General features: G+C 42.7%; 1 protein-coding gene across 9 annotated transcripts in view; it reads right to left on the bottom strand.

The window, feature by feature from the left end:
- Positions 1 to 18,372, bottom strand: part of Afdn (afadin, adherens junction formation factor) — a 126,167-nt gene that overhangs the window by 63,388 nt on the left and 44,407 nt on the right. For all 9 annotated transcript variants that reach the window (XM_071612848.1, XM_071612851.1, XM_071612852.1 and 6 more), the window contains exons 6-8: positions 9,953 to 10,110; positions 4,414 to 4,525; positions 2,765 to 2,932 (exon numbers count right to left, since the gene is read on the bottom strand). In XM_071612848.1, the coding sequence (XP_071468949.1) occupies positions 2,765 to 2,932; positions 4,414 to 4,525; positions 9,953 to 10,110 (438 nt within the window). The remainder of the gene's footprint in view (positions 1 to 2,764; positions 2,933 to 4,413; positions 4,526 to 9,952; positions 10,111 to 18,372) is intronic.

Below are 18,372 nucleotides of genomic sequence, written 5' to 3'. Positions count from 1 at the left end.
GCTTCTAGTCAACCAAGTGGGTTCTGACACAGGTGCTGCACAGGCGTGAACAATAGGACAGTACATTACATTTCTTGGACATGCAACAGCAGGTCATCAGTGTTATTTTGCCATGAGGTTGTTAGTGCACAGTTACAAAAGTAGTATGAAGCATAGCATTACCTTCGTAAGTGTGACAGCTGTAGTAGGCAAAGTGACTCCTTCTCCCTGGGGCTGAGACACAACCAGGACCCAGGTGAAGGCAGCATCAGCAGGACAGAAACCATGCAGAGCAGCAGAAGAGGGAAGGAGGAGAAGAGACGCAGAGGTGAACTTCAGTGAGACTCGGCTCAAAGGAAGAAAAGGTACACTTTACCCTCAGCTTTCAGAGCTGTGCAGACAAGACTACAGTAGTGCCCCAGTCAGTGTTCTAGAATCAGTGAGACTGTTAGGAAAAACAGGACAGCAGGTGAGTCACCACGTGGCAGGACAGCAACAGCGAGTGAGCTACAGAGGTCGCCACCCCGCCTGGCCGACAGCCCTGCTTAAAGAGCACATTCAGATCCACACAAAGAAAGCTGCGCCCTGCCCATCCCTCCCACAGCTGGGGCAAGCTCACACCACATATTAAAACCTCCCTCTGCATCCAGCAGGACCTCACCGAGGTTGTGTGCTTGGTTGCCCGTGTGCCCAGTCAAGATGCAGTACTTTTCCATTCATAACAAATTAATATGTACAAATATTCTTTTCTTATGAATGGAAAAAAGATCAATTTCATTCAGCATGCAGACTGAGCAATCTGAGAACCTAGGAACACCTCATAACCTAGTGAAAGAACACAGCCTTTGGTGCAGGAAAGACCTGGCCTAGCATTCAGGCCTTCCACCAACCCTGTGGCCCTCAGGACAGCACAACTAGCTCCAGTCCTCGGGCACCTGTAAAGAAAGAGGAAAGTTCTCCCTGGCAGCCACAGAAGGTGGAGGCCGCGCAGGCTGGAGATGGTCACTATTACAGAGCTGTGGCTATTTCCTGGCATGGGGACTCCCTGACAGGATGGTCTTAGTCACCGCTGCACTCGCAGCTCTGCCCACAGCAGGAGCTCAGTGCATGCTGCAGGAAAGCAGCAGAGTGCCAAGACCTGCCAATCAGCATCTGCTGGAAGTAGCACAGAAATGCCATGCATCTAGGGCCCATCATCTTCCCACCCCTAAAAAAAAATCTATACATTTGATTATCTGAGAAACTAAAAGTATAAAATAAGCAGCTCAAATGGGAATTCCTACTAGAATGTGAGGTTGGGTTTGATCTGCTTGGTCAGGGCTCCACCTGTATAGCCCAGAAGGTGCCCAGTGTTCAATAAGTAAGTGTTTAATAAACAAGAGGGACAAACACAGCCTGGCTCTGCTAGCCACCAGAATCAGCTTCCCACTCTTCACTTGAAAATCTCTGTTGGCTGCTCTTTATCAACTTCTCTAAAGTCTAAACATTCAAAAAATTGGTTTTAAAGAAAATAATAATAGTTTCCAGCATTTAATGAAAATATTTTAAAGAACAGATGGTAATTTCAAAAACAAATAGCTGTCTCTCTGTCACCATGTCCTCCCTCAGGTACACAGAATCAGCGCTTTCCTGCACGACAGAGCAGTGATCCCAGGACACGGGTCCACACGACAGTGCTGAGGCAAAGCAGCACTGCTGCACTCCCTGGGCATCCTCGAGCATGAGCGAGTGTGCACTGCTACCCGCAGCCCCACTGCCACCAACCAGGGTGGCATCAGCACCCTGGCTAACTCCTAAGGCTGCTGGGCCACAAACACCATGTCTCTGCTGATTATAGGGAGCAGCCCAAGGAACTAAACAACCTTGGAAATAAAACTAAATGGTGGAAAATCAAAGAAGAGAAAGTACAATTTCTGCCTACAGACCCACATGTTTTCTACACAACAGATGCATTTTTAGGCCATTTTTTCCTATAATTACTAATTGGGCTGTATTTAAATGAGGTTTCTTTGGGGTGGGGAGGATGGAATAATATCTTCATAATAATACAGGTCACACAATCCTGTTTTAAATAATAAATTCCATAATTTTGGCTGAATGATAAACAAAATGCCTCCTATAGAGTGCCTATAGAATATCCACCACACAGGAATGTGTCTGTGTGGAATTGCTTTAGGAACGTGGGTGCACTGCTCTGTCCAAGGGACGACCACGCCATAGCTTTAGCTCAAGCACATGCTCCACGCAGGGTACTCTTAGGACTAGTAAGAAAATAAACTTAGTCTGCTACTTAAAAATCCAGATGGGCTTCTTAAATGCCCTGTTACATTTAAAGATATTCCTTTTCAACACTGTGCGCACATTATGAAGAACAGGATGCACACACATACATATATACTAAATATGCCCTAGGAGGAGTAAATTTCAATTTGCTACTTTTAGCAGAGTAAGTATTTAACTAAAGTTATTTGGGGAAAAAAAATTTCTTAAAAGAAAATAGACTGCTTCAAATTATCTTAAAATGCTGTACACATTATTTTAAATTTTATTTAATACTCATTTTTGTCCAAATGAACTTTATTTTTATATATTTATGATATTAAGTTTGCTTGTTATTTTAAATAAAAGTCATTTTAAGAAGATTCCTTTTTTAAAAAATAAGTAGTCTGAAAATGTTAAGTCAGCCAACAGCAAAGACACATTAATAAGATGCATTAAAAAGCAGAAACAGTCAAAGCTAAAAATGCCCATTTTTAACACTCTCTGGCATGACCAGCTTCCTCACCTGGGCTTAACTCCACTAAGTAGGGCAGCTTCTCAGGGGGGAGAGCAGATCCGTAGCCTGAGCTGTCTGCTCTCTCCTTCCCCTTCAGTGGCTTCCCTTCCACAAGCTTCTTCGCTTTCTTTGGGATGTAGTCTGATGGCCTCCTCTTCAACTGAAAGACTAAAATCCCTGGAACAGGAAAATTGGGAACCATCAGCCAGACAGACTGGTGTGTAGGTGCTGATGAGCAGTCAAATGCTCAGACATTTATCAAGATGGTCCATCTTAGTAACCTCTACTGAGGAACAAGTAGGCGAAGGCTCGTCCAAGTTACAGGTTTACTCAGTGAAGGAAGCACTAGCCTCTGGTGAGCTGCAAAGGCTCCAGCAAACACTGCAAGGATCTTTCAATTAACAATGGGCTTCCAAGGGCATCTTCTGCTGCAAAATGCACATCAGTGTAAGAGGATCCGAGTCTTACACTGGTGGATAGCCCATGGTCAGTGACCATTTCCCCCCCCATACACACACACAACATCCATCATCCTACACACACACAACAACCTATTTTAGTTGAGCTAATTTTGATTTAATTCAAATGAATAAATCAGAATTCAAAGCAATTTTTCTTTAATGAAGTTTACCTTTGTACTGTCCAGAAAAGTGCTAAGTGTGTATTTTAATGAAGTTAGAAATCTACTTGCTGAGGTGTTTGCTAGTAGGTATTTTTAAAGTTGTCAACCTATGTTTAATACTGATACGATTAACTGGCAATGAATTTTTATGTCTTTATTGGTGCAAAAGCCCCCACTACTTAAAATTAAAGCACAATTAACTTATGATGCAACTCTGAAAGTTAAAAACCCATGTTTAATAAAATAAAACCCACAGCTTTAAGCCATCACTGTTTTGAAATAATTAGGGGAAATTATTTGAACAATGCCAAGGATGAATTCATTACAAGTTGAGCATCCCTGATCTAAAAATCTGAAATCCAAAATGCTTCAAGTTCCCAAACCTTCTGAGTGCCAACGTTTAACTGGTGGAAGGCAAGATGCAGGTGCACTGAAACAGTGCCCAATGGCACCTGCAGCTGTGTGTGAGTTGCACACCACATGAATTTCATGTTTATAGCTGGGTCTCATGTCTAAGATATCTCATTATAAAAATGCAAATGTTTCTAAACCTTAAAAAAAAATTTTCAAAATCCAAAAACTCTGGCCCTAAGCATTTCAGATAAGGAATACTCAGCCTGTATCTGAAATGACCACAATACTGGGCAATATGTAGGATTGTAGGTTACTTTCACTAGCATAATGAATCTGTCCAAATGCCATAATTCATCAGATCAGTTTAGAAAGTGTTTCACTGCTAACAGGTAACAAAGACCTTGAGCACTACTAATAGTCTGGTGTCTTCCTGAGACATGGTTTTCACCTATAGTATCACTGTGTAAGATCTGTGCAGGAGACTCAGAGGAGTTGAGCCTGGTCCCACAGACCATGGAACCATGGAGGAGCTACCCAACCAGCCCACAGAGGAGGAGAAACACCATGCAACAAAGAGCCATCAGAAACCATTCATGCAGACATCTGCATCATCTGGTGAACAACAGGTGGGCCATGCGTAATCTGAGGTATCACAGAGGTAATCTCTAATAGTGAAGTCTACCTTTGTCACTTGGCCATTCCCTGAAGATCTGTAAAGGACACTCTTCATCATCAAGGATAATTTCTTTAGCACCTCTTTCATCAGAATGCTGGGCTCCAGGGGGAAGCATAACCTAAAGAAAAATAATTAACAGTGAATATGCCTATAAGGTAAATTAGCAGGCATTCTTAATGTTACTGAATGAATATAATGTCACTGTGATATGGGTGTGGTGCTGTACACCTGTGATCTCAGCTGAGGCAAGAGGATTAAGTTCAAGGCCAGCCTGGGCTACTTAGTAAGACCCTGTCTCAAAATAAAATAAAAATGGCTAGAGATATAGCTCACAGCAAGCATGAGGCCCTTGCTTCATTCCCCAATACCAAAAAGAAAAGTTGCTGTAGAATGAAATTGATCATGCATGATAAACAATTTTCACTAGTCATAAAAATCAAATCATCCACAAACATGAAAGAAATAGTTTCAAATAAATAGTTCAGTCAACTGATTGGGCAGATTTTATTCACTTGGCCTCTAAAATGGACTAATCTTGAGTATTTTTATTTGTTACAAACTTCTATTTTTTTTTTTAAGAGAGGGAGAGAGAGGGAGAAAGAGAGAATTTTAATATTTATTTTTTAGTATTTGGCAGACACAACATCTTTGTCTGTATGTGGTGCTGAGGATCGAACCCGGGCCGCACGCATGCCAGGTGAGCACACTACCGCTTGAGCCACATCCCCAGCCCCTGTTACAAACTTCAATATGGAAAGATCATATGTGAGAGCTAACCCCTAAGTAACTTCCTGAGGCAAGACCACTTCCTCACGGCAGTCTTCAACTTCTCCAGTCCCTGGCCCATCTTTTCACTCCAACAACTCTCTCTAAAGCAGTTTCAGACAACATGTCACCCAAAACCAGGTCAGTTTCCTGTACTTGTAGATAATGTCTTGATGATCAGAGTCTAATCAGATCATGCGATACACGCATGACCGTTTGTTCTACACACACGTAAGCAACTGTTTTGTGATAGTATCCTTACTGTACTCTCAACAGATAATGCTGCTGTTTCTTACTATGTGTTCTGACTAGCCAAACACGTTTTCCTAATCACCCAAGAAAGCCTGAGATGGAGAAGACAGTGGCAACTGCCACTCATCTTGTGGCCCTGCACATACTGCAGAGACTATGCATCCTTGTCACTCCATTCAGGGACATCAGGAACCATAAACAGAAGGAAAGCCAGAGAATCCAAGCCCGTTTCTACAATTACCGTGAAAGTGCACCCTAACAGGCCTCACCACCAGACATGTCACCTTACTCACAGACCCAGTGGGTCGCACTCCTGTAGAACCTTGTCATGACTCTCCACAGGGCTTCAAGTTGCCCTGAAGAAGCAAAGCTGTTAGAGCACTGCACTCTAGCTTTTTAATCCAACTTCCTGGCCTAGCACACACACTGCCTTGGGACCTTTTCTCCACTCAACTCCATTGCCTCAATCTCTTTCACACAACTTCTGAGCCAAGCCACATTGAGGTATGTGCACTTCACAACCAGGTCATGTTCCTCAGGCTTCCAGCACCCCTCTGGCCACCTTTCACATCTGGCCAGCATCCACTCATCCTGCAGCTGGGGCTCAGCAATTTTTTTTTTTAAGTTGCAGATTGACACAATACCTTTATTTATTTATTTTTATGTGGTATTGAGAGGATGGAACCCAGTGCCTCACAAGTGCTAGGAAAGTGCCACAACCCCAGCCCCGGGGGCTTATTAGCATTTTGAAGAGTTTTTGCCAACCTCACTTCAATTGAGAAGCCCTGTTGTTTCCTGGCCTTTCTATCCCCCTTAACTATAAGCTCTTTGAAGGACAGCTGTCGGTTTTGTATCCCAGCACAACATCTAACAAACAGGAAGATCTGTAGGATTTATGAATGACTAATGAATAGGTAGACAGGACAGATGACTGAAGAACACTAACCACTACAGTTCATGAGGTGGCAAGCTGAGAAAAAAAAAAAAAATTTCTAATTCAGGGAAAAAGAACAATCAGCTCTTGATTTGTAGTGCCTAAGCTTGCAAAAGAAAATTGGTCCAAAAACATTAGAGCAGAAAGCCAAAACTAAAGTGACCCTCTAAAGAAATCAACCCAAAGGAACTGTCAATAAACCCAAAGTAAGCTTCTGTAACTTCATGACCCTGGTCAAGGTCTCTTTGTTTTCTGGTTTCCACCAGTAAAATCACCCACCAATTACTATAAAGATATTAGACTGTTTCTTATTGCATACCAAATCATATGCACTCTTATGGAACTGTCAGACAGAGTAACACATCTCAACAGGAACATTCCGCAGCAAACACTTGAGCAATACCAGGTATCAGGTGCAACACCCTTGCCCCTGCCACATGCTCATAACTCAGCAGAGCACAAGGCTGGAAGATAATCAGGCCACTGCTCACTAGCAGACCCTATCTACACCATCACTTCACTTGTATTACTGACTTAGAAAAATTTTACGACATCACTAACAAATTTCAAGTATAAGGAACACTTATAAAATTTATATTATCCATAGACTTACTCAATTGGTAGATAATGTCTCCCATATATATTATAATGCTTGCTACATATAACAACTATCTCATAAAGCCCTGCGCTGCCTGGCATGGTGGCTCCAACCTGTAATCCCGTGACTTGGGAGGCTGAGGCAGGAGGATCACAAATTCAAGGCCAGCCTCAGCAATTTAGCAAAACCTCAGCAACTTAGAGAGACCCTGTCTCAAAATAAAAAAGGACTGGGGATGGAGCCCAATAGTTTCCCCTGGGTTCCATCCCCAGTATATATATAAAAACAACAACAACAAAAAAAAAAAAAAAAAAAAATACCCCTGCATTATGCATTAAAGTAGGGCCTTCCTCTACTTAATACATACTTGCCAGGAAGAAGAAAGTACACCCAAACGTCTTCTTCCCTTAGGAAACACATCCTGATGTGCCTGCTGACTCCAAATCCAAGGCCATGCAGGCAGAAACCTCCCCACCTCCGTCAGCCATTTTTTTAGTGGCTGATGACACTCTAGCTGGAAGGGAAAAGGCAGTCTAGAAGGGCTGCTGCTTCTTTAAAAGCCTGCAACCCAGTATTTCCTTTGAAATGCAAAGGAAATTTCCACCTCACCTAGCCAGTGTGGAGGACTGACCCTGGGTCCACCAAGGTTGTGCCTCGAGCACCTCCCACCTCACCCTACCCTTCCCACTGCAGGCTTCCTCTGCCTAGCAAGGTGTGGACCACCCGTCCTGTGTGAAGACTCATGGAAGACTCTGCTCTCCTGACATCTCTTCCTGCTCTTTTTATTCTTATGCATTTAAACAGCTGAATCCCCTCATTATTTCAACATGAGGAAAATACTTGTTTCCATGTTTCAGTTCTCAGCTGAAAATTGGGCCATATTCATAAAATTATGGAGCTATTTGGATATATGGAAACTAATATGGATCTATTTTTCCAATTGAATATAACTTCTCAGCTTTTCAGCAGAAAGATAAAATTCAAGCAAGCTTCTTTATTAAATTCCCTCTGAGGCTAACAAAAGAGGTACAAGGAACAACCCTGAACCCTGCAAAACATGTCAGGGAAGAGCTGCCCTCCATTCACTGCACAGAGCAGAAGGCTCCTTCTCATCAGATGAGAGGCAAACCCAGCCTTAGTCCCAGAGAGCTACAGGTAGAGCCTATTGAGCTGATTCTAACAGTCATGAAGAAATACAAGCCAGAATAAAACATGTTTAAAAGAAAAAGAAAAAATAGTTTCTTGTGATACATGATTTTAAGACTTATAAATCTACAGTAATGAAGACAGCTTATTACCGACAAAAAAAAAAAAAAAAGGTCATGTATATCACTGGAAGAGAACAGAGTCCAGAAAATGAAGCACGTATGTCTGTAGTCCATTGATTCTGACAAAGGTGCCAAAGCAGTGACGTGAGAAAAGAGTTTCCAACGAAGAGAGAATGAACATCAGCCCTTATTTCACATAAGAGCAAGCATCAACCTGAAAATCCCAACTCTAAAACACCACATCCCGAGCATTTTGCATCAGTGGAATAAATGCAGGAGTACCTGCAAACCTGAAGGAAGCCAATTCTCACACAGAGTATCAATGGCACAGGAGGCCAAAGCAGAAGCTGGTCTTCAACACAACCAAGAGCTTTTACTCTCTGAAAAGTGTCATTTAAAAAATAAAAAGAAAAGCCACCATTGGGGGGGGGGGGGGAAATCCACAACACATAGATCACGGGTAGGACATGACTCCAGGATATAAAATTCAACCACAAAAGGACAGTGCTAAATGCCTGTCAGAAGGGCCAGCCCTTTGGAAATGCAATGACTCCAGTTTGGGAGAGGAAAAGGATGCCGCTGGTGGGTGTGCAACAGCATCACTGGAGCCAGCTCCTGGCTTCCTAAAATGTCCGCCGCGTGCACCCGCCACGAGAGGGAGCCACTGCCGTGCTGGGAAGTGACCCCAGAGAAAGCGTCCACAGGAAGCCCCAGCACCTGCCTTCACAAAAGCCTTCTCTGAAGAGTGAGCTGAGAAGTGGAAGCAGGCCAGGTGTCCATCCACAGGGACATGGCTCATGACTGGTGTGACTACAAACTGACACTACTCAAAGCACACAACAACCTGGACAAGACCAAAGCCTCCATGTAAGTCTGAAGCCATGCAACAGGGTCCTGACTGGATGCCGCTGGTCATGGGGCAATTCTAGAAAACGCACAGCCCACAGCAAAGGACAAGGTGAGCACGAGGGAGGGACAGGTCCCAAAGAGGCAGGAGGAGCCCTCTGAGGTGAAGGGCAGTCAGTGGAACCCTCATAAACTCAGAGCTCAGACTGTAAACGTGGGGTTTGCTGAACTTCATTCCTTAATAAATTACTAAATTTTCATTATTCAACAATTGCTTGCTGAGATAGGAAAAAGGGGGACAGCTATGTTTTAAAATCTACTCAGATCATAGTAGGTCGGTCTATGGCTGTGGCTGACTCAGAAGTTAAGGCAAGAAGAGGCCGAGGCAGGAGGATTGCAAGTTCAAAGCCAGCCTCAGTAAAAGTGAGGTACTAAGCAACTCACTGAGACCTTGTCTCTAAATAAAATACAAAATAGGGCTAGGGATGTGGTCAAGAGCCCCTGAGTTCAATCCCTGGTACTCCGGCACCACCCCCACCACCCTGCCAAAAATTAAGTTAACTATGTATGCAAAATAAAAAATGACATGATGTACAACAAAATGTGAATGGTATGATTATCCTTTGGTGGCAAAATTTTGAGCTATCCTTATTTTCTTCACTTCGCCTTTTCACATTTTTATCTTTTATAACAGGAACATGTATTATTTTGTAATGGAACAGAGATTGCTATTTCTTTTATGTGGATCTAACACACGGTTTCACCATGTCAGATTCTACATGATGCAGTGAGAGAGAAAATCAGCAGAGCTGTTACAATTGCCTCTAAACCCAAACTCCTGAGCAAGGTGCTACTGGGAAGAATAGCACTCCAGTTACATACCTGAGCAATGCAGTACTCCTTAGGATTTTCTTTTTCCAGACCATATTTCTCCAAAGCTTCCGCCACAGCAAAGTCTGCAGGATCCGTAGTAGACAGGAGGATTGTCTTATAGGGAATGTTTGGTTTTAAACTATCTGCATAAATTCTCAACGTTCCACCTGAAAAAATATTTTGACACCTTTGAGTACAACTTTATTTCACACCAATGACAGGGACATCAGACATCTGCAACAGCATAGGAGAAGGCTCTCAAGTACCAACTGCGATGGTGCACAGGCAGCCTTAGCACCGCCACTACGCTTTCAGCCCCCACAGGAAGACCTGCACCAAAGGAAGCCACTGCAGGGAGTGGGGGCAACCCTGCAGGAGGAGGCTGCACCCGTTCTCTCTCCACACCAGAGCCTTCTCCCCCAGGTGCAGCCCTGCTCCTGCTCCCACTTCTGCACTTGAGCATCACTCAACCTGTTCCTCCACTTCCACTTCCTGAACCTCGATCTGAAGTAAATGAAAAATTAAACCCACTAAGCAGATCCTCTTTTAAAAACTGAATACGAATGAGGAGATCTCAGGTGCACAAGCCCAAAGGCTTTTCATGAGGGGTGTGCCAACAGAGCAGGGCTCTTTAATTCCTCGATAGAAATGACATTCTAGTTTGTACTAACTGTGAACTCATTTGAGGGGGAAAAAACATCAGCCAGAGCAGAGCACTCTGGCACCCTGAGGTTCTGTTGGTTCTTTTGCATGAAAATCCACAAATGCACACGTGGTGTACTATTGCCACTCCTAGGAGTCAGCATCCTACTTATGGCCCAGGCTCAATAAGCACAAAAGCCCCATCTACAGGAGAGAGCCTGAGGAAAGAAGGTAAGAGGCTCCATGTCCCCATACCAAAGTGTGATGGGCACATGCTCCTGTTTTCAGTCTTCAGCTTTCCCACCTATTAGGAGCTGCCCAGAGGTCTGAGGATCTCTTGGAGCAAGTTCTGAATCTCCATGACTCCCTGGGCCTCTGAATTCTGAAGCAATTATTCTGGCTGCTGAGTATTTCCCATGTTCCCTTCTTCAACAACTCTAGCATGAACCACATCTTGGTGATTGAGTCACAGTAAATTATAGTCTCCTAAGAATCTGGGAGACCACACCAGTGTAAGGATATGAACCTGCTAGGCCCAGCCCCCTTATCTGGTGGAGATAAGGCTTCCAGCATATCTCCACCAAGGGCACCCTCACACCAGCCAGAGCTGAGGACATGCGCCCTCCAAGACTCCCATTCTGGATGGGAGGTAGGATGCAGGGGAGAGAACTAACAAGAGAACAGATGCTGCGAGATGGCGATTCACATGTAAAACAGGAAGTATGGCTGTGAGAGAGTGAGCAGCCAGGGCTTCCTAAGCTTGGGGGATTGCCAAGGCCACTGAGACCTGAGGGACTTGACAGGGGAGCTTCCTGAGCAGGGCACCTATTCGTGCCAAGGCCCTTGGTTGATGAAGGCCTAGCTGGGCTCACTGGTCAGGGTGGATAAGGTGAGGGGAAAGGGGGAAGATACAGTCAGAGACTGGCTGAGATCAGATCACACAGGACTTCCTGACCTGATCACGACCTTGGGTTTTATTCTAGTTAGAGTTTTGAGAATGAGTGTGAGCATGTGTACCAATGCATGCAAACATCTCTATCCATGGGCACCTGCAGGGAGGAAGGCAAAATACCACGGAACAAAAAGGACTCCAGCTTTGGGCAAAGGAGGGCAACTTCAGGAGTGAGCCAGAACAAGGCATGTGTCTACCTACTGGGACACTTCCCCTCCTAAGCTACGATCTGCCCCAGGTGCAGATTTGAAAAAATCTGCAAGCCATGTGTGTACGGCAGGACAGGCATGAAGTGTGCAGACAGGCCCAGGTGGCATCTTCATGTTGCACACCAGACAACCAGGGAGACCAAGACCTGCTCTAAAAACTGACAAGATGAGTCTGCAACCTCACTGAGATGTCCACAGAAAAATACAAATGCATTTGACAAAATTATACTATGCGAATGTGTAAATACACCACAGTGAATTCCACCTTCACATATATCTATAACACACTGATTAAAAATGAATAAACGAATGGAAGGAAGACTACAGAACAGAGGAAGGTCACTGCAGAAAATGACTGGAAGGAGGGGGTGGGAAGAGGTGGCACCGGGAACTGAAATGGAGGAACTTAAAACCCATGCATGTATGATTATGTCAAAATGAACCCAACTATCATGATAATAAGAGCAAATAAAGAAAGAAAACTGCAACCTAATTTTTGTTTAAAAATGTACATTTTCTAAATCCTCAAACAATTCCTTTTTGATCCCAAAGTTACAGACCATGTTCACTATTTGGTCTGAAAAAAATTTATGGATGAAATTTACCAGGTCACTTTAAAAATCAGCATGGGTCCCACAGATGATTTAATCCTGAGCCACTTGGTACTCTTTTAAAGAAGATATCACAATGAGGCAGTTGTACAATTCATATTCTTGTGGCCAAATGAATTCAGTTATTGGATAGAATTACTTTTATTATCTATCTGAATATTTTAGAACATCTGTCTAAAATGATGATTCAGTTTTAGTATAGTGAATGTTGAGTCTTTCTGACACACAAAAAAGCAATAAACAGGTACAGTCCAATTTAAGAGATTTCTAGTTTTATAAGCACAAAACTATGTTGTCAGAGCACAGACACACCCTCCCACACCTGACAAGGAAGGAGAAAGTGAAGAGGAGGACTAAAGTCCATCACATCAGTTTTAAGACCGACAGATACATTATTTCCCCATTTTGAAAATGAACACACTGAGGTTCAGTTTGTGCACAGGTTTCCAATGCACCCTAACTCCAGGCCCATGTCTTTCTGTAGTGCCCAAATGCTCCCAGGATTGTGTGCTGAGAACTTGTAGACAAAGGAGTGACTCTCCAGAAATTCTTACAGTTAATGAATGTCTCAGTGAGAAAACCCATGACAACAATTGGTAGAATATCTGCACCACCAATCAATTAACTGAGGTATACAGAGCATTTTGGGGCCAACTGCACTTTGAAGACCTCACAGAGGGAACACACTTGCATGTTAAAAGCCTGACAGTGCAGTACAAGCCTGTTTGCATGGAAGACTCACCCACAGTTGAGCCAGTGGCTACTGGAGGCTATCAGGTCCATTTTTCAAAGTAATTAATTCATTAAAACAGACAGACAACAACTTGAATTTAATACTTTTGAGTCCCTTAATATTAACCATAAAGAGTGAAGTTTTTTCAAGATGGCAGAATAGAGGAGATCACTTTCCTGGATGATCCATGGTGTGAAACCAAGAAAGCAGACAGGCCACTTCCGAGGAAGGTAGGTGAGAAAAAAAGGACTTTACTGGGAATTAATACTGGACCTTCAAAAGCAGATTCGGGACTCAGGAGGTCGGATATAATAAAATAAGGAAGAAATCCCCAGCTCCACTCCTGCTGCCACAAGCTGAGACACCAGCCAAAGTGGGCCCACTGCAAGCCAGGTGGAGGATAAGGGAATTAGGCAAAAGAGGAAATTACAGGATACAAATGGAAAAGAAGAGTTCCAACTATCCTATTTGCTGATGACATGACCCTATACCTAGAGGACCCCAAAAACTCCACCACAGAACGTCTAGAACTCATAGAATAATTTAGTAAGTAGAAGGATACAAAATTAACACCTACAAACCAATTGCACTCCTATATACCAATGATGAATCAACTGAAAGAGAAATTAAACCAATCATTCCATTCACAATAGCCTCAAAAAAATAAAACATTTGGGAATCAATCTAACAAAAGAGGTGGAAGACTTCTACAATGAAAACTACAGAACACTAAAGAAAGAAATTAAAGGAGACCTTTGAAGATGGGAAAATCTTCCATGTTCTTAGATAGGCAGAATTAATATTGTCAAAATGGCCATACTTCCAAAAGCACTATACAGATTTTATGCAATTCCTATTAAAATTCCAATGACATTCTTCCTAGAAACAGAAAAAAGCAGTCATGAAATTCATTTGAAAAAATAAGAGGCCCACAATACCCACAGCAATCCTCAGTGAGAAAAATGGAAGCAGAAGCACAATACCAGACCCTAAGTTATACCACAGAGCTATAGTGACAGAAACGGCATGGCACGGGCACCAAAGCAGACTTGAAGACCAGTGGGACAGAAAAGAAGACGCAGAGACACATGCACATAAATACAGTTATCTCACACTAGACAAAGGCGCCATAAGCATGTACTGGAGAATAAATAGATAGCCTCTTCAGCCTCTTCAACAAATGGTACCGGGAAAACTGGAAATCCATAGGTAGCAACATGAAACTGAACCCCTATCTCTCACCCTGCACAAAACTCAACTTGAAATGGATCAAGGACCCAGGCATTAGACCAGAGACCCTGCACCTTCTAGAAGAAAATGTAGGGCCAACTCTCCAACACGTTGGCTTAGGAATCGAATTGCTTAACAAGACTCCAAAAGTGCAAGAAGTAAAATCAAGAATCGATAAATTGGGTTGTAGAAACTAAAAAGCTTCTTCACAGCAAAGGAAACAATACAGAATGAGAAGAGAGAGCCCACAGAATGGGAGAATATCTTTACCACAGGTACCTCAGATAGAGCACTAATCTCCAGGATATATAAAGAACTCAAAAACTTAACACCAAAAATACAAATAACACAATCAATAAATAGGCAAAAGCTCTGAACAAGCCCTTCACAGAGGAAGAAATACAAATAGTCAACAAATATATGGAAAAATGTTCAACATTTCTAGCAATTAGAGAAATACAAATTTCATGTCATTCCAGTCAGAATGGCAATTATCAAGAATACAAGAAACAATAAATGTTGGTAAGGATGTGGGGAAAAATGTTCACTCATACATTGCTGGTGGGAATACAAATTGGTGCAAGCACTATGGAAAGCGATATGGAGACTCCTCAGAAAACTTGAAAAGGAACCACCATTTGACCTAGTTATCCCACTCCTCGGCATATAACCAAAGGACTTAAAAGCACCATACTCAGTGACACAGCCACATCAATGTTTATTAGCCACTCAATTCACAATAGCTAAGCTATGGAACCAACCTAGGTGCCCTTCAAGAGATGAACAGATAAAGAAAATGTGGTATATAAACAAACAGAATATTACTTAGACACAAAAAAGAATGACTTTTGCTAGTAAATGGATGGAATTGGAGACTATCATGCTAAGTAAAATAAGCCAATGCAGAAAACTAATGGCTGGATGTTCTCTCTGATACAACAAGGGAGGCAGGGAATAGAAAGTCAGCGGATTAGACAAAGGAGAATGAAGGGAAGGGAGGGAAATGGAAAAGGAAAGACAAAAGAATGAACTGGACATAACTTTCCTGTGTTCATGTATGAATATATGACCGGCAAAACTCCACACCATGTACATGCACAAGAATAGGATCCTAATTAAAATAAGTTCTACTCCATGTATACATAATGTGTCAAAATACACTCTACTGTCATGTATATCTAAAAACAAATAATAATTTTTTAAAAACTACAAATAGCTGCTTTGCCCACAGCATTTACTTTCTTAAAGAGTTTTCCTGGGAATCTAACATATATAAAAATGTTCCTTTTGTGCCCAGCCATCCCTTTAATAGAGAAGCTCTGCTTGCGAATTCTACTGTTTCTACTCTGAATTCCTGGGGTCTTTTTTCTGTTTTCTTCCTGGGCCCCTAGAACACTGCCTAACTGTTCTGCTTGCTGTTGTTTTTCATCACCAGTGCGCTTTCTCTCCAATGAGCCTCACCCACACCCATACAGATAACCTTCTCCACCTCCATCGGACACCAAAGAGCTGGGCTATAGTTCAGTCACTGAGTCACCAGCCCAAAGATACCCCACACGATGCCAGCACCTCACCTGACACACGTTAACCCATCTTCCACCCCAAACATTCCCTCGCTCCACAGCCTATCAACCTCTGTCCAACACTGCTGAGTAAAACCCAGTCTTCCCGGGGCCCAGTATTCCACCCTCCAACATCCCTCTATACGCTGTGTCCTCTGCCTCCTATGGGCAACACAGGCTTTCCTAGGCCTGCTGCGTCTACTCACGATTCCCTCAAATCTAGCTTCTATGCTGCCTCCACAATCATCTCTCTAGATCTGAAGCCGAGGCTAAATTGAAAGCTTTTCAAATCCCTAGCTTAAAACTCTTCAGTAGCTCATTGACAATGCCCATCAAAATTTCCTATCAAAGTACCCAGACATCAGTGGAATATAGGTATGGGCATCTGGGAGTACCAGCTAAGGGACATGCAAAAAGCTTCCTACTTTCTTAAAAAATGTACATACATGTTACATTTAACCCACTAATGTGGATTAGAAGGTTTAAATAAACACTCAAATGACTTATAAAAATTAATACTGCAAGCCAGCTTTTTACTGTGACTCACATGCATCTGAATTCGTGCTTGGGGCTCCTCCAAGGAGGACTCTGCTCATTTCAGGGACACCTCAGGCTCCTTCCTCTGGCCAGTACCTTCAGGTCTGACAGCAGCTGGCACAGGGAGGTATTTCTGAATGCTCCTCTTGTGCTTTTTAAAATTTTTGCTTCTTTATATTTCTCTGCCTTTTTTGGTTGCATGTAGTTATAAATCATGACAAATTCTTGATAGAACACGGGACACATTTAAACAAAAAAATCCTGGATCTCAAAAATGCCTTATTAAAATATTTAAAGAATCAAGAAGTCCCTCCTGCTCCTAGTCCTAGTCCTAGTCTGTTTGTTTGTTTGTTTGAAGTCACCAGTCCTACAATTCCTGTGAAGTATCTAATTAGGACTTGTTTTCAGTGCACTGAGGATAGAAACAAGAGCTCCGAGCTGGGGTGGCAAGCTGGAGCCGTCTGGAACCTACGCTGAAATGTGCTAGAGCCCCGAGTCCTCAGCAATCACTGGCCTAGGGCAGGACAGTGACCACACATTTCCGAACACAGTCCATGGAGCCCACCTTCTGTGTGGAGACCAGAATGATACACAAACAAAACACATTAATACCAGCCCAGGAATGAACACAGGTGTGAAACTGCCTCCCAGTCACAGACCCAGCCTCACGCGCCGGACCGTGGCTGTAAACTCAAACTGGACAAGCAATGACACCTTCGATGCAGGAGAGATAGGCCTGGAACCGAGCAACCCTTCCAGACCAAAATTATGATTAAAAAGGGCTTCAGAGAAATTCTTCCAATCCTCACATCGCAAACCCTACAACTATCAGGTGTAAAGAGTAAATGTCCAAAGGTACAATTCTGAAGCCCCTGATGTGACATTACACAAGAAACATGGAGGTGGAGGCCAGACCAAACCTCTGTGGTCAGGCTGGATCAATAGAGTGATTTTTTGTTGTTTAAACTCAAATGGTTATGCTATTGTTGTTTTAACAAGTAAAAGAACTTTGTAACTAATGTGTAACTTTGTAATAACTAACTTGTAACTTTGTAATAAATATCTTCTTTGCTGAATACAATTACAGATTGAAGTAAAAGTTTTAGGTCAAAAAGCTAAAAATATTCACAACCAATGCATAATTAGAATAGCAAGATTATCTATTCCCATTTCCCTCAGAACTACAGAACAAACTCCAGACATGCTGGTAGAGGGAAGATGAGGTGCGAGGAGAGAACACCGCACACTGCTCACAGGACCACTTGCCATGCTTCTCCGTGAGCACCTTAGTTTGTAAGACTGACTTTGAAACTATGAAAAAATGTAAGTTATGAAGACACAAACTTCTAAAAGTAAGAAACAAGTGTAAATCAATAAGGGAACACGGCCATACAGATAGGAACTGTGTGATTTTAAAACACAGCAATTTAACAGTACATCCTTGTAAGAAACACCAACTTCGAAAAAATTTCAACATGTTTTCTGAACCCTATTGTTAACAGTAACACTGTTCCTATGTTTACAGAAAAAAACAATCAATCATGTTGATGCTGTTAGGAAGAAAGAATGCTACTGTAAAAGATACCCAGGTTTTCTAACATCAAAACAATTTAAAGGAACAAGGACTCCTGAAAGAAGCAGCCATCTCAAACCCCAGGAAGGACATGCACAGGAGGGACATCCCGCCAAATACCAAGTCACTCAAGACCACCAGTAGCCAAGGCCCAGAAAGAAGCTTGCTGGAAGACTCTGGCTGGCTCCAGGTGTCACTTCAAGAACCACAAAGGAAAACAACTGCTGTGGATCAGAAACACAGGAGGGCTGTCCATCCACAAGCTCGATAAAAAGCCTTAAGTCACTGCTCCTTGTGAGAAGACAATCAAGTAAGTGTTCTGGACCTCTCTCTATCTACACCCAGTCAAGAAAAGAGAGAAAACAAAAAGAAAAACAAGG

This window comes from Marmota flaviventris, chromosome 6 (genome assembly GCF_047511675.1).
Source record: "Marmota flaviventris isolate mMarFla1 chromosome 6, mMarFla1.hap1, whole genome shotgun sequence".
NCBI classification, from domain to species: domain Eukaryota; kingdom Metazoa; phylum Chordata; class Mammalia; order Rodentia; family Sciuridae; genus Marmota; species Marmota flaviventris.
The sequence above is the reverse complement of the archived record's forward strand: the minus strand, read 5'-3'. Positions and strand labels throughout refer to the sequence as shown.